This window comes from Coregonus clupeaformis, chromosome 11 (genome assembly GCF_020615455.1).
Source record: "Coregonus clupeaformis isolate EN_2021a chromosome 11, ASM2061545v1, whole genome shotgun sequence".
NCBI lineage: Eukaryota > Metazoa > Chordata > Actinopteri > Salmoniformes > Salmonidae > Coregonus > Coregonus clupeaformis.
In genome coordinates, this window is record NC_059202.1 from 10433031 (window position 1) to 10448844 (window position 15814).

The following is a 15814-nucleotide window of genomic DNA, read 5'->3' on the forward strand; positions in this document are numbered from 1 at the left end:
GATAGGACACAGAAATTAATTTGCAAACACATTAATTTCTTTATTGTGGCACAGCGTCAGTTAAATTTGGTACCTATGATCTTCTGTTCTCTATCCATGGAATTAGTCACTGTGCCACCAGGAAGGAGCTAGCATGCCATGTTCATTTTAGCCTATTCAAACAGACCCCATTTCAAAGGAAACAAGCATTAATTAAGATCAGGTGTGGCCAATAAGTGGACGAGGCCAACGTACCTGAACACACTTAACAAGATAGAGGATAAAGAGAGTTTTGTTGACGCTTAGATTGAAACATATGTGTTTTTAAATAACATTCTTAGAAAGGTCTTTGAACGTTACTAATGTTCTTGTGGTTTTTATGGAAAGTGTTCTTAACGTTCTGAGAACATGACTGCATAAACCTGCAGAAAACATTATGCTGAAGTACTGAAATTCCCACAGAAGACCGTTGTTTCTTAACATTCTCTGAACTATTTGAGAACATTCCCAATGTCAAACTAATTGGAGAACATTCCTAGAACATTACCAAAATTGTTTGAACTTTTAGGAAACATTCAGATAAAGAAATGAAATACCAAGAATATTATACTTTTTTCTTGTTTCTTAAATGTGCCCAAGAATGTTCCACAGCCAAGCAACTATCCTGCACCATTCCCAGAAAGTTGTAGGAAGGTTGTATGCAAAATAACGATATGACAACCCCGCTGTCACCGAGCTCTAAGAAACATTTTGTTCTCAGAAGGTTATGTGCTAGCTGGGTAAGCAATCAAATGTAAAATGTAGTCTTTCTGAACCAACTGTAAACATTTCATACAAAAATTCCCACAAATGTCAAGAGTTGCAACAAGGCATTCTACTCCTCTTTAAAACAACAACATAGTAAAACATCACAGTGACCCATTAAAATAAAAAATAAACATAGACATCTTCATATGGTGGTTAAAAAAAGGCACAACATAGTGGAGAGGCATCCTCATAGACTCTTTCACTTCTCTGACTCACTCCATCCTTTTGCATTTCTTCCAAACTTGTAAACCAGCCTTCGTCCATCCACGTGTTCCAGGATTTCCCGTTTGTAGTAATATCTGGAATGGTATGGACAGGGAGGTTAATGTAACAGCCAAAATGACTGCCTCCTTAAGATGTGAATCAGGAAATAAACATCAAAACCCCCTAATCCCTTCAGTCTTTACCTCATAGCTCGGCTGAGCTTCTCGTAGGTCATGTTGCTGTTCTTCTTCTTCTTGCCCCACAGCTGAGCCACAGCCTCTGACTTCAGGAAACGGAACACGCCATCTGTCCGGTCCTCCCACTTGAGCAGGCCTGGGTTCCACTCCGGGTTCAGCAGAATGTCCCTAATGAACTCCCACAGGTGGGTCCTCCGGGGGTCTGAGGAGAAACACATAGGTGGTGGACATTAGAACCATGTACTGCACATCAGTTATAGCATAGGCAAAACGTTCAGCATGTAGCCATCATCCGATTGAGCATTTACATTAAAAGATATGGAACGATAGTATTGAAGATGAGAAATACTACTGACTGTGTTTTTTGACCTGATGAGGGTGACTGTGAGATCTCTTCGTGTCTGAAAGTAAATTAATATGCAGAAATGGTCATTAAGCAGATGCTCACAACAAATAAAAATGAAGACATTCAAAATATTTGGGACATGTGGCAATCAAACCCACTAGTGGGTCTAGCATCATAGTAGTCCAACCAACTAATCAAACAGAGCTATAACTCATACAGGATCCACATACAGTACGTGTAAACCCTTGTACCACTATGTCTTACGCGTTCCATCTTAATTCTATGGAACCCAATACTATACAATTACATCGGTGTGGGGAACATATACAGACATTTTAGTAATTTAGCAGATGCTCTTATCCAGAGCAATTAGGGTTAAGTGCCTTGCTCAAGGGCACATCGACAGATTTTTCACCTAGTCGGCTCGGGGATTAGAACAAGCAACCTTTCGGTTACTGGCACAACGCTCTTAACCACTAAGCTACCTGCCACCCCGGATGAATTTGTTAAGTTGTATCCTCAAACATTGTTTGCTCAGTGACATTGTTTAGTGAAGGAGTAAACTCAGCTGGCCCATTCCCAAAATGATCAATCACTGAACGTTCATGGACTTTACTCAATAGCCTTGTATTGCCACTTTGTTTGCTCAATGATATCTTATGTTTCAAATTCACATTGGTCCAGCTATAATTTCTTTGGGGACTAGGCTACTGTAGATCAAAGTCTTCCCTTGGCTTGGGGCTTGTTCCAATGTCTGTGTTCACATAATGTTTTATAGGTTTTCAGTCCTCATCTCTTACCTGGACTTGAGGGAGTGGGAGACGCCACAGGTGCGAGGCATTGAAATGAGGGATCATAAATATCTAAAAAGTAAAGACATGTCAACACATAAAAAATTAAGATGTCCGTAAGTTAGTTAAAATGTTGAATTTGTAAGTCTCTACTATCCATTCCAATGTGGTACCTACCTGCAGGATAGATGCTAGGTTCTGAGAATGGACACGGAAAATCTATGAGGAGAGGACATAAAGCTTACATTTACTTAGAGGCATAAAGTAACCTCTCAAGAGTTTAGTGAAATCAAGAACTAGGTTTAACTTACTTCATCTTTTAACTACTGTCAAACATGTTGAGACATGCATAGATAGGCCTATGTCATGACTGGATGGGCTTGTATGGGATGACTTTAAGTACATTACTCATGCATCCCAATGTGCATTCGTGCATCCCAATGTTTGTCTAGAACAGGGATCATCAACTAGATTCAGCCGCAGGCCAATCTTTTATAAATATAGAGGACCAGTCCAAAGTTTGGACACACCTACTCATTCAAGGGGTTTTCTTTATTTTTACTATTTTCTACATTGTAGAATAATAGTTAAGGCATCAAAACTATGAAATAACACACATGGAATCATGTAGTAACCAGAAAGTGTTAAATAAATGAAAATATATTTGAGATTCTTCAAATAGCCACCCTTTGCCATGATGACAGCTTTGCACACTCTTGGCATTCTCTCAACCAGCTTCATGAGGTAGTCACCTGGAATGCATTTCAATTAACAGGTGTGCCTTGTTAAAAGTTAATTTGTTGAATTTCTTTCCTTCTTAATGCGTTTGAGCCAATCAGTTGTGTTGTGACAAGGTAAGGGTGATTTACAGAAGATAGCCCTATTTGTTAAAAGACCAAGTCCATATTATGGCAAGAACAGCTCAAATAAGCAAAGAGAAACGACAGTCCATCATTACTTTAAGACATAAAGGTCAGTCAATACGGAAAATTGTTGCAAAGAAACCTCTACTAAAGGACACCAATAAGTAGAATAGAATTGCTTGGGCCAAGGAACACGAGCAACGTACATTAGACCGGTGGAAACCTGTCCTTTGGTCTGATGAGTCCAAATTTGAGATTTTTGGTTCCAACTGCCGTGTCTTTGTGAGACGCAGAGTAGGTGAACGGATGATCTCTGCATGTGTGGTTCCCACCGTGAAGCATGGAGGAGGAGGTGTGATGGTGTGGGGTACTTTGCTGGTGAGACTGTCAGTGATTTATTTAGAATTCAAGGCACACTTAACCAGCATGGCTACCACAGCATTCTGCAGCGATACACCATCCCATCTGGTTTGCGCTTAATGGGACTATCATTTGTTTTTCAACAGGACAATGACCCAAAACACACCTCCAGGCTGTGTAAGGGCTATTTGACCAAGAAGGAGAGTGATGGAGTGCTGCATCAGATGACCTGGCCTCCACAATCACCTGACCTCAACCCAATTGAGATGGTTTGGAATGAGTTGGACCGCAGAGTGAAGGTAAAGCAGCCAACAAGTGCTCAGCATATGTGGGAACTCCTTCAAGACTGTTGGAAAAGCAGTCCAGGTGAAGCTGGTTGAGAGAATGCCAAGAGTGTGCAAAGCTGTCATCAAGGCAAAGGATGGCTACTTTGAAGAATCTAAAACAGAAAATGTATTTTGATTTGTTTACATTTTTTTTGTTACTACATGATTCCATATGTGTTATGTCATAGTTTTGATGTCTTCACTATTATTCTACAATATAGAAAATAGTAAAAATAAAGAAAACCCCTTGAATGAGTAGGTGTGTCCAAACTTTTGACTGGTACTGTATATTTTTGGACTGCAGATTGAACACAAGAAGCCCAAACAGATATAATATTTGTCTAAAACATAATAATTTCAAACCTTGATTACATTTGGGAACATTTTCCTGCGTATGGTGCCGTCTTTAGGATGGGACGTTAAAACGGGTGTCCTGACTCTCTGTGGTCATTCAAAATCCCATGGCGCTTATTGTAAGAGTAGGGGTGTTCACCCCGGTGTTATGTCTAAATTCCCAACCTGGCCACATTCCATCATGGCCACCTAATCATCCTCCTCTTTCCTAATTGGCATACATCAGTCCTCACCTCTCCACCTGATAGTTGGTGTGTGGGGAGAGTTCCGTGCATCACTGAGGTGGGTGCTACACATTGATGGTGGATGAGGGGAGTTTCCCCCTACTACTGTATGTAAAGCGCTTTGAGTAACTCAGTTGGTAGAAAAGTGCTTTATAAATCCAATCAATTATTATTAATTAAAATTATTTGTATACGATCACATATGTCTATCTATTATGCGTGTGAATACTTGGGAACAGATTTCCAAAATTAAAATAGCTTGGAGCTGATTTCCTGTTGGTTTTACAGTCTTTTATGTCCATCAATGAAAATTCAACAAAACATTATTATAATTTTTTGTATTTCTTTGCTTGGGGCCAAATAAAACCACCTGCAGACCAAATTCAGCAAGAGGGCCGCCAGTTGGGGAACCCTGACCTAGAGTCTCACAGATTCTATAGACTCCCCGTTCTCTACAAGGGTCTGAAACATTGTATATATTCTATAACTTTATGAATTATTCATTTTATAAGCACGCAACAGTGCATTTTGAATAAAGGACGAGTGAAACACAATGTACTACATCCTCTCTGGGTTTATTTGCTTTGACAGCTCTTACCATCTGGCTCTGATTTGATAACGTCCAGCGGTGAAAACGCCACACCAGGATACTGTCCTGTGTAGGGATGACATGGAGAAACAAGAGGTCATTTAAGGGAATTGTCATTACACTTACATTAACAACACCCTTTTTGTTTTGTGCTGCATGTAGTCAAACTTGATGATGAAATCTTAAATCCTTGATCCTTCCACCCTACACTGGTTCAACTGTCTGTTCCTGTTTGTTTGTGGTTTTCTAACTGACTCAAATAGTGTTTTAATGAAATACTACATTTAAACATCTGAAGACCTAATTTATCACTAACAGTATGTTTTTACAATACATGGCCAGACCTGGCCTCCATTCTTTTAAACATAAGACACTAACAATAACAGAGGACGTTACAGCCTTGTCCAATGTGTGAACCCACCGCTCCATTTGAGCTCGTTGAGGCTGTGGTAGAGGATAGGCCCCACGGTGCCTGCGGCATGTGTGAAGTCCTGGTAGGTCATGCTGCACAGCTGATGGCCGTCCACGTCAAAGTTCTGGAAGGGGATGCTGGCAGCGTCGATCTGGTGCATGTCCAACATCTGCTGTAGCCACTGCCACACCAGGTACTTTGACCAATACTGAGGCTGAGAGTCCTGGGACCACAGGTGACAGGTGTAACCAGGCATCACTGTGGAAACTGGGTTCAGGGGTGAAGGTAGAGGTTTGGTGCGTTTCGAGTGTGCTGGGGGTGTTGTGAAAAATGTGAACTCTGGCTAGCCCAGGTACTTGTAAATAATTAAACCAGCAGACCAATTTACTAAATGAGCCATTGAGCAACCAAACAAGTCCTCACTGTCTGGGCAGGGGTAGGAGCTCCATGTTGTGGGCAGCTGGCTCTCAATGCTGGCAGTGGAAGGGATGCTCATGATACAGGTGGTATGACGGACCATGGTCCGGAGCTGGGGGAGAAAGACACACACAGTCAGTATGGAGTAAAACCCCAAACAAGGTGATAGCTAGCCTCCTGTGTAATCACACACAGTGCACATAGACAGTGTTATTCCCCATAGTGAGTTGAGACTTTTGCAAAATAGATATTTCTAAATGACAACATTGACAGTTGTGAAAGTGCAGAGGGAGTCAGTGTAGGGAGAGCGTGGGTGTCTGTTTACTATACATTCTCCCATTCTTCTATGCAGATCCTCTCAAGATCTGTCGGGTTGGATGGGGAGCATCGCTGCACAGCTATTTTCATGTCTCTCCAGAGATGTTAGATTGGGTTTAAGTCCGGGCTCTGGCTGGGCCATTGAAGGACATTCAGAGACTTGTCCTAAAGCCACTCCTGCATTGTCTTGGCTGTGTGCTTAGAGTTGTTGTCCTGTTGGAAGCTGAACCTTCGCCCAAGTCTGAGGTCCTGAGCGCTCTGGAGCAGGTTTTCCTCAAGGATCTCTCAGTACTTTGCTCCATTCATCTTTCCCTCGATCCTGACTAGTCAGTTGTGGTCCTCTGTAGCTCAGCTGGTAGAGCACGGCGCTTGTAACGCCAAGGTAGTGGGTTCGATCCCCGGGACCACCCATACACAAAAATGTATGCACGCACGACTGTAAGTCGCTTTGGATAAAAGCGTCTGCTAAATGGCATATTATTATTATAGTCTCCCAGTCCCTGCCGCTGAAAAACATCCCCACAGGATGATGCTGCAACCACCACGCTTCACTGTAGGGATGGTGACAGGTTTCCTCCAGACATGACGCTTGGCATTCAGGCCAAAGAGTTCAATCTTGGTTTCATCAGACAAGAGATTTTGTTTCTCATGGTCTGAGAGTCCTTTAGGTGTTTTTTTGCAAAACACCAAGCGGGCTGTCATGTGCCTTTTTCTGAGGAGTGGCTTCCGTCTGGCCATTCCACCTCCTGATTGGTGGAGTACTGCAGAGATGGTTGTCCTTCTGGAAGGTTCTCCCATCTCCACAGAGGAACTCTGGAGCTCTGTCAGAGTGACCATCGGGTTCTTGGTCACCTCCCTCACCAAGGCCCTTCTGCCTTGATTGCTTAGTTTGGCCAGGTGGCCAGCTTTAGGAAGAGTATTGGTGGTTCCAAACTACTTCCATTTAAGAATAATGGAGGCCACTGTGTTCTTGGGGACCTTCAATGCTACGGACATTTTTTGGTACACTTCCCCAGATCTGTGCCTCGACACAACCCTGTCTTGGAGCTCTACGGACAATTCCTTCGACCTCATGGCTTGGTTTTTGCTCTGACATGCACTGTCAAGTGTGGGACCTTATATAGACAGGTGTGTGCCTTTCCAAATCATGTCCAATCAATTGAATTTACCACAGGTGGACTCCAATCAAGTTGTAGAAACATCTCAAGGATGATCAATGGAAACAGGATGCACCTGAGCTCAATTTCGAGTCTCATTGCAAAGGGTCTGAATACTTATGTAAATAAGGTATTTCTGTTTTGTATTATTTACTTTAATAAATGTGTAAAAAATTATAAAAACCTGTTTTCGCTTTGTCATTAGGGGGTATTGTGTGTAGATTGATGAGGGATAAAAAAATTTTTTTTTAATAAGGCTGTAACATAACAAATGTGGAAAAGTCAAGGGGTGTGAATACTTTCCGAATGCACTGTATACCTATTTGTTCTGCTGATGGTTGAATGAAATGGGTTAATCACACTTAATGATGTGATACTCCCGGATATCTCGACAGTTAAGCGCAGAAACGCCTGCAGGTCATTTATGATTGACAAACCAGATAAAACGTATTTCAGATTGACATAAGAAAATCCACTGGAGCTGATATGCTTGATCCATTTTTGCTGCAGCTCTCTGCCCCCTTGATTGCTAAATCATTAACACATATTTTTTACCTGACAATTATATCTGGTACTCTCCCCAAGGTTTGGAAGGCAGCCCATGTACTCCCCCTTCACAAAGGTGGGGACCCTTGTGACCTAAATAATTATCGGCCTATTTCTAAACTTTCTTGCCTAAATAAAATATTAGAATACTTGATTAATTCTCAGCTAAGATCTTTCTTATCTTTGAAATGTATTCTAAATGTACACTACATGACCAAATGTATGTGGACACCTGCTCGTTGAACATCTAATTCCAAAACCATGGGCATTCATTTGGAGTTGGTCCCCCCTTTACTGCTATAACGGCCTCCACTCTTCTGAGAAGGTTTTCCACTAGATGTTGGAACATTGCTGCGGGGACTTGCTTCCATTCAGACACAAGCGCATTAGTGAGGTCGGGCACTGATGTTGGGCGATTAGGCCTGGCTCGCAGTCGCCGCTCCAATTCCACACCGATCTCGACAAACCATTTCTGTATGGACCTCACTTTGTGCATGGTGGCATTGTCATGCTGAAACAGGAAAGGGCCTTCCCCAAACTGTTGCCACGAAGTTGGAAGCACAGAATCGTCTATAATGTCATTGTATGCTGTAGCATTAAGATTTCCCTTTACTGGAACTAAGAGGCCTAGCCCGAACCATGAAAAACAGCCCCGGATCATTATTTGTCCTCAACCAAACTTTACAGTTGGCACTATGCATTGAGGCAGGTAGCAGTCTCCTGGCTTCCGCCAAACCCAGATTTGAAGCTTGATTCATCTCTCCAGAGAACACGTTTCCATTGCTCCAGAGTCCAATGGCGGCGAGCTTTTAACCACTTCAGCCGACGCTTGGCATTGCACACGGTGATCTTAGGCTTCTGTGTGGCTGCTCAGCCATGGAAACCCATTTCATGAAGCTCCCGACAAACAGTTATTGTGCTGACGTTGCTTCCAGAGGCAGTTTGGAACTCGGTAGTGAGTGTTGGAACTGAGGACAGATGGTTTTTACGCGCTACGTGCTTCAGCACTCTGTGATCCCGTTCTGTGAGCTTGCACTTCGCGGCTGAGCCATTGTTGCTCTTCAGTAAGGCCATTCTACTGCCAATGTTTGAGCATGGAGATTGCATGGCTGGTCAGCAACGAGTGTGTCTGAAATAGCCGAATCCACTAATTTGAAGGGGTGTCCACATACTTTTTTATATACAGTATAGTGTACATCATTCATGTTTTAGACCAGGTCATAACACTATCTCTGCTTCATCCCTACGTATAAAAAACTGTATGGATAAAAAGCAACATTGTAATGCCCTCTTCATTGACCTGTCAAAGGCTTTCGATACTGTTGATCACTCACTGCTAATTCAGAGGCTTTGCTCAATTTACCTATACCAGGCTGCATGTAACTGGTTTAAAAATTACTTCACAGATAGAACAATGTATATCTACTGATGGTGTTAAATCAGGTTTCCTGGATATTACAAAAGGTGTCCCGCAGGGGTCGATTCTGGGTCCTGTTTATTTTACTGTTAACATTAATACAACTTGTATGTAAAAAAAATGTGACCTGCACTTGTATGCAGATGATGCTGTTGTGTATGCTATTGCCCCCACGGTTGACCAGGCTCTATCTATACTACAGTCTGCCTTCATTGTGTTACAGAAAAGCTTTACTGACCTGAAATTTGTACTGAATGCAGGGAAAACTAAATATATGTTGTTCTCTAGAGCACATAAAAATAAGTCTGATGATTTATGCATGTGCACTTTGGATGTTGTCCATATTGATCGTGTCCTGGCTTACAAATATCTGGGCATCTGGATAGATGAAAAGCTGTCTTTTAAAAAGCATATTGATGAGTTAGTTAAGAAGCTGACAATAAAAATGGGCTTCTTAAATAGAAATAGGTCCTGCCTCTAGCTAAGTAGTAGAAAGCAGATTATTCAGTCGATGCTCCAATCGGTCCTAGACTATGGAGACATAATCTATATCAGCCTTTCTTAAAGTATGGGTTGCAACCCAAAGTGGGTTGCGGACCTGTTAATGGTGAGTCGCGACGTGTCAAAGTCAATGTAGAATTATTTCATTAATTACTGGAATTGATTTGGCCAAGTGCATCTGCGCTCTCTGCTTAGCAGCGGTCTCTGCTCAGTATGGCAGCTGTGCAAGTGGGAGAGGGAGATGCCCGTGTGCTTCACCGTTTAGCAGATATTTTTTTCTGCAGTTTTCTTGAAGATCATTCCGCGTCACACACGACGCAGTGCTGTCGTTCAGCAGCAGATGATGCGCTGTCAGCCACTGACTTGTCATTCCCATTCGCCATCACTCATCGCTGTCATCAAATGGACTCATGCTAGCCACAAGTTCTGACTGAGCTCAATTGTCATGAAATGCAAATACAGCGATGAGTTTCTCTCTCTTTCATACAAACTTTGAGAAATAACAAGGAGCGCCCACAATGTGTTTTGTGCGGGGGAAGTGCTTAGTAATGAGTCTCTCAAAATGAACAAATCAATAAAACGACACGTCCTGAGCAAATATCCACAACATAATGGTAAAACCAGGGATTTCATTCAGAACAGGGCATAATGCTTCAGGAAACAGTGCTTTGACAGTGGAAAAGTAAGTCAGCTAGCAAGGCTTTGTTGTAATTTTATAACAGGTGAAGATAAGCAGAAATAAGTAAGTACTAACTTTCATAGTAGTAGATTTCTCTTTCAAACAATCCCCTGGCCTTGTACACAGCTAATTAATAGCTAACATTAGCCAAAGCAAGCTAGATAGCTACTTATAGTGCAACCCTTTGTAACAGTACAGATGAAGATGAAAAATGATCAGGCCTCCTATACATCTTACTGTAGAAATTATTGTTGATAACTAGTCTAGGTTGGAACTGTTGCTGTTAAAATACAAGTAATACTTTTTATTCTGAACTGGAATAAACTGATTTAAGCAAGATGCTTTTTGAGACAAACACACTATGGGTTGCTCATCTACAGTAGGAAGCCGTCTCCTGCCTGACTGAGAAAGCAGTAAATGTTCTGATCCAGTTTTGCACCACATACCTATGCAAGTCAGGGTTCTCAACTCTGACATACTTAAAAAACAAGTACAGAAACAGTCTCAATGCAGAGCATGACCTCAGTGTTGCACTGTCAAAGTCTGAGCCCAGAATAGACATGCTTGTTGAAAACTTCAACCAGCCACAAACCTCTCATTAGGACTGTGTGTGTGTGTGTCTGTGTGATGTGATCAATCAGTTTATTTCAGTTCAGATTAAAATATATGTATTGTATTTTAACAGTAACAGTTCCAACCTAGACAATAACTTCTACATTAAGATGTACTGTAGGCCTGATCATTTTTCATCTGTACTGTTAATAGGGTTACACTATCAAAAAGCCTGTTTGTGTGTTATGTTAATCATCTGTGTGATGTGATCAATCAGTTTATTCCAGTTCAGAATGAAAATGATTTATTGTATTTTAACAGCAACAGTGTTTTTAATGGGGGAAAATAAACATGAATAGATATTTATATGGATATTTAATCTCATTGTTATTTGTTCTGGTCTATATTGCATTTGTTTTAGGCATAAAGGAAATTAAATGTACCAATATTTACGTATAGTTGCATATTTTCCTAAGCTTGGGTCCCAGGAAAACACCACATTTCTAATTTGGGTCCCAGGCTGAAAAAGTTTAAGAACCCCTGATCTATATGAATGCAGCTGCCACTTCATTAAAGCCGTTAGATGCAGTTTATCAAAGCGCACCGCACTTTATTACGGGCAACAATTTTAGTACTCATCACTGCATTCTCTACCAGAAAGTTGGTTGGCCCTCTTTGATGTCACGTAGGTTGATACATTGCTATGTTTTCATTCATAATAGGCATCATATCAACTTTGACTGTAAAGACATGTTCAAAGTTGACAAACAAGTTAATGAAGGTCTAAAGAATTGATAAAGAAGTGACATTGTAAAAGTAAATACAACATAAATATCATCAGTGAATAGTCCTTTGAATATTTATGGAAAGACATTAGTGCTACAGTACAGTATGTGGACCATGGTATACTCTTCTCCGTATCACTCCCATGACTGCCTGTGAAGTGTTGGCCATCATGGGTCAACAACATGGATACGTTAATTGAACTGTTGTTGAGAAAACCCTTCACCACAACCATATTTGCATTCAATATGTAAATATATACTGAACAGTGGGTGGGCCTATGCCCTCCCAGGCCCAACCATGGCTGCGCCCCTGCCCAGTCATGTGAAATCCATAGATTAGGGCCTAATGAATCTATTTCCTTATATGAACTGTAACTCAGTAAAATCTTTGAAACTGTTGCATGTTGCGTTCATATTTTTGTTCAGTATACATTCTTAAAGTTGGAGGTCGGCACTGAGGCCTGTGACAAGAATATAAGAGAAAGGTGGAGCGGCTGCACCACAGTACTTGCAATGACTTTGTCACATCTTTTAGTGTTTGTCTAGTCTAGGGGTTCCCAAACTTTTTTGTATCTCGACCCAGCAATTGAGGTGTCTTTTGAGTCGTGAACCACCATAAGGTTTGAGCGGTGAAAAAAACATACAATGACCAAGGAATAAGCAAAAAATGTATTCATTATCAATTATACCGTCTTCCTCAATCCTAAACAAAACCACTTGAGTCGAAAGATTTTCACTAGAGGTATGTGGCCTTTGGCAGTTTAGGCCAAGTGTTGGGTTCAGATCTAGATCCTATTGACATATTGCCATGCCTTGCCACATGTACGCTTTGTGTTACCATCAGTGCAGTCTACTGTCTGTTTGCCTACTGTCTAGTCTGAGCAGCCTGAAGACTTTACATGGAAGTAGACTGTAGGCATTGTATTCCCGACTGTTTAGTTAACATGTCCCTATCATCAGGTAGTAGTTTCTATTTTCTACAATCTCCTGGACGGTTGAAGGTTAACTTGTTAATGATACATGGTGTGAACTATTCAGGGTTGAGTCATAAAGTTCCATGTTAGCTAGAAAAAGCTTTTGGGAAACTCACCTCTGATCAATATTCACTACCGGTGCATGTCACCAAACAAACTGACTAATAACATAAATACATAAAACCATGAGGAAAGGTTTACAGATGAAAGAAGTAAACAGACAATAGAATGATCACTGATCAATGTCACTTCAGGTAAGCAGTAAGCAAGTGCAGGCAGGTCACTCTTTCCTGGTTCTGAAGTTTCTGAGGATTCCCTCTGTGGAGTTTTATATCAACTGATGCAAGTTACAACCAATGCTAGGTGATTACTGTACAGTAGGTTGTAATCAGGTACAGCCATTCAACCTGAACAAATCAGCAGTAGTGTGAAAAAGTACCCAACTGTCATATTTGAGTAAAAGTAAAGATACCTTAATAGAAAATGACTAAAGTTAAAGTGAAAGTCATCCAGTAAAATATTACTTGAGTAAAAGTCTAAAAGTATTTGGTTTTATATATACTTTAGTTTCAAAGTACATGTAATTGCAAAAATATACTTCAGTATCAAAAGTAAAAGTATAAATACATTCAAAATCCTTATATGAAGCAAACCAGACGCCACATTTTTAACACTCAGACATCATTTACAAATGTAGCATTTGTGTTTAGTGAGTCTGCCAGATCAGAAACAGTAGAGATGACCAGTGATGTTCTCTTGAAAGTGTGTGAATTGGACAATTTTCTTGTCCTGCTAAGCATAAAAAATGTAATGAATACTTTTTTTTTTTACATTATTTTCTTGAGGAATGTAGTGAAGGAAAAGTTGTAAAAAAATATAAATAGTAAAGAAAAGTACAGATCTCCCCCCAAAACGACTTAAGTAGTACTTTAAAGTATTTTTACTTAAGTACTTTACACAACAGCAAAACACTAGTTTGACATTCATGCATGTAATCAGTCACAGATCATCCCTATGAGCTCATGTATAAGTAATGGCCAGTGTCAAACATGACATTGACGCCTACAAACAGTGCTGAAACAGATTCAAATAGCATTGCTTCATAACATTTTCCAAGAGTGTGCTGGAATAGAACCAATATAACATTATGGATAATAATTTGAAAACATGAATAATATATGCTGCACATTTTAGAAGGTTGTTTTGACATTGAGGTTCAGAAAACCCTTTTTTTCATATTTATGTGGTATGAAAAGAGCTTACCAGCATTTTTTTGTACTTCTCTTTAAGGGGCAGTTTGTATCTCAAAGCAAAACAGAGCCCATGAGAAGTACATTTGCCCATGAATTCAAATGTAAGACGCACAATTAATTAAAATCAGTCATCTTCTTTAACACTGTATGAACAGTTCCGTAAAAGTTTTATGCTTGAAGAAGTTGAAGAAGCATTGCAGGCAATCAAAGCTTGACACAGTTGGACAAATTAATCCAAACAAACACAATCTAGTTTGAAAGACACTTAAAGTAATGCCTACATAGCTTTGTTACAGTTAAAATACCTACTGTATGCTTAGTCAAAACACCCATTCACTCCTATGCTCAGCCATTTGACATTAGATTGATTTCACTACATTCAGTCATTATAACAGCAACTAACAACAGGAAAAACAATGCTTAACATGGTTTCCTACCAGAGCTATGGAATGAGGTCCGACCAGGCCGTGTGTAATAGGTGTGTTGTCTCTCTCTCGCTCTCTCTCTCTCTCTCTTCGCTCAGATGACTTGAGGTGGGTAGCTAGCTGTGCTTCTATACACAGGTAAGTCTAGTGTTGTTGTCAGTGCTAGCAGCTGTGCTCTTCCGCCTCCAAAAACTGTTGAAAAAAGTGCTTGCCCACACACACCAAGATGCTGCTCCAGCAGTGGGTATTTTATGCTGTCAGCTTCCTTGTCCTATCCTTATCTCTCCCCAATTGGTTACCAGGGTAGGTTCAGGCCAGTTAGTAATTTGGATATGGTGACGGAGTGAATAACAACACACACCTGACATAGCTTTCACTTTCACTCTGCTCTCTCTCTCTCTCTCTCTCTCTCTCTCTCTCTCTCTCTCTCTCTCTCTCTCTCTCTCTCTCTCTCTCAATTCAAATTCAAATTAAGAGGCTTTATTGGCATGAGAAACATATGTTTACATTGCCAAAGCAAGTGCAATAGATGATAAACAAAAGTGAATTAAACATTACACTCACAAAAGTTCAAAAATAATGAAGACATTTCAAGGGTCATATTATGTCTATATACAGTGTTGTAATGATGTGCAAATAGTTAAAGTACAAAAAGGAAAATAAACATAAATATAGGTTGTATTTACAATGGTGTTTGTTCCCCACTGGTTGCCCTTTTCTTGTGGCAACAGGTCACAAATCTTGCTGCTGTGATTGCACACTGTGGTATTTCACCCAAAAGATATGGGAGTTTATCCAAATTGGATTTGTTTTCGAATTCTTTGTGGGTCTGTGTAATCTGAGGTTAATATGTGTCTCTAATATGGTCACACATTTGGCAGGAAGTTAGGAAATGCAGCTCAGTTTCCACCTCAGTTTGTGGGCAGTGTGCACATAGCATGTCTTCTCTTGAGAGCCAGGTCTGCCTACGGTGGCCTTTCTCAACAGTAAGGCTATGCTCAGTGAGTCTGTACATAGTCAAAGTTTTCCTTGATTTTGGGTCAGTCACAGGGGTCAGGTATTCTGCCACTGTGTACTCTCTGTTTAGGACAACTGGCAAGTGTCTTCACTGACATTTTCAACATGTCCCATGACTGAGTCTGTAATACCAACATGTTTCAAGCAGACCACCAGAGTCCCCGTGCCCAAGGACACTAAGATAACCTGCCTAAATGACTACCGACCCGTAGCACTGACGTGTGTAGACATGAAGTGCTTTGAAAGGCTGGTCATGGCTTACATAAACACCATTATCCCAGAAACCCTAGACCCACTCCAATTTGCATACCGCCCCAACAG

At 40.8% G+C, this 15814-nt stretch overlaps 1 protein-coding gene across 1 annotated transcript; it reads right to left on the reverse strand.

Moving 5' to 3' along the window:
- Positions 1-534: 534 nt before the first annotated feature.
- LOC121577213 (ETS homologous factor-like) lies at positions 535-14650 on the reverse strand. The gene is made up of 9 exons (XM_041890978.1): positions 14489-14650; positions 5876-5981; positions 5462-5719; positions 5050-5106; positions 2502-2543; positions 2334-2396; positions 1544-1588; positions 1194-1389; positions 535-1085 (listed from the first exon to the last, which is right to left on the reverse strand). The coding sequence occupies exons 2-9, from the start codon at positions 5970-5972 to the stop codon at positions 986-988; spliced, it is 858 nt and encodes a 285-aa protein (XP_041746912.1). The 5' UTR covers positions 5973-5981; positions 14489-14650; the 3' UTR covers positions 535-985.
- Positions 14651-15814: the final 1164 nt, after the last annotated feature.

What these genes read in the sequence shown, in the direction of transcription:
- LOC121577213 (XM_041890978.1), bottom strand. Translation starts at nt 5,972, where the DNA reads ATGGTCCGTCATACCACCTGTATCATGAGCATCCCTTCCACTGCCAGC. An exon ending in CTCCTACCCCTGCCCAGACA is followed by an intron (nt 5,720 to 5,875) that starts GTGAGGACTTGT and finishes CCCTGAACCCAG; the next exon opens with TTTCCACAGTGATGCCTGGT. An exon ending in TCCCACTCCCTCAAGTCCAG is followed by an intron (nt 1,589 to 2,333) that starts GTAAGAGATGAG and finishes ATTTACTTTCAG; the next exon opens with ACACGAAGAGATCTCACAGT.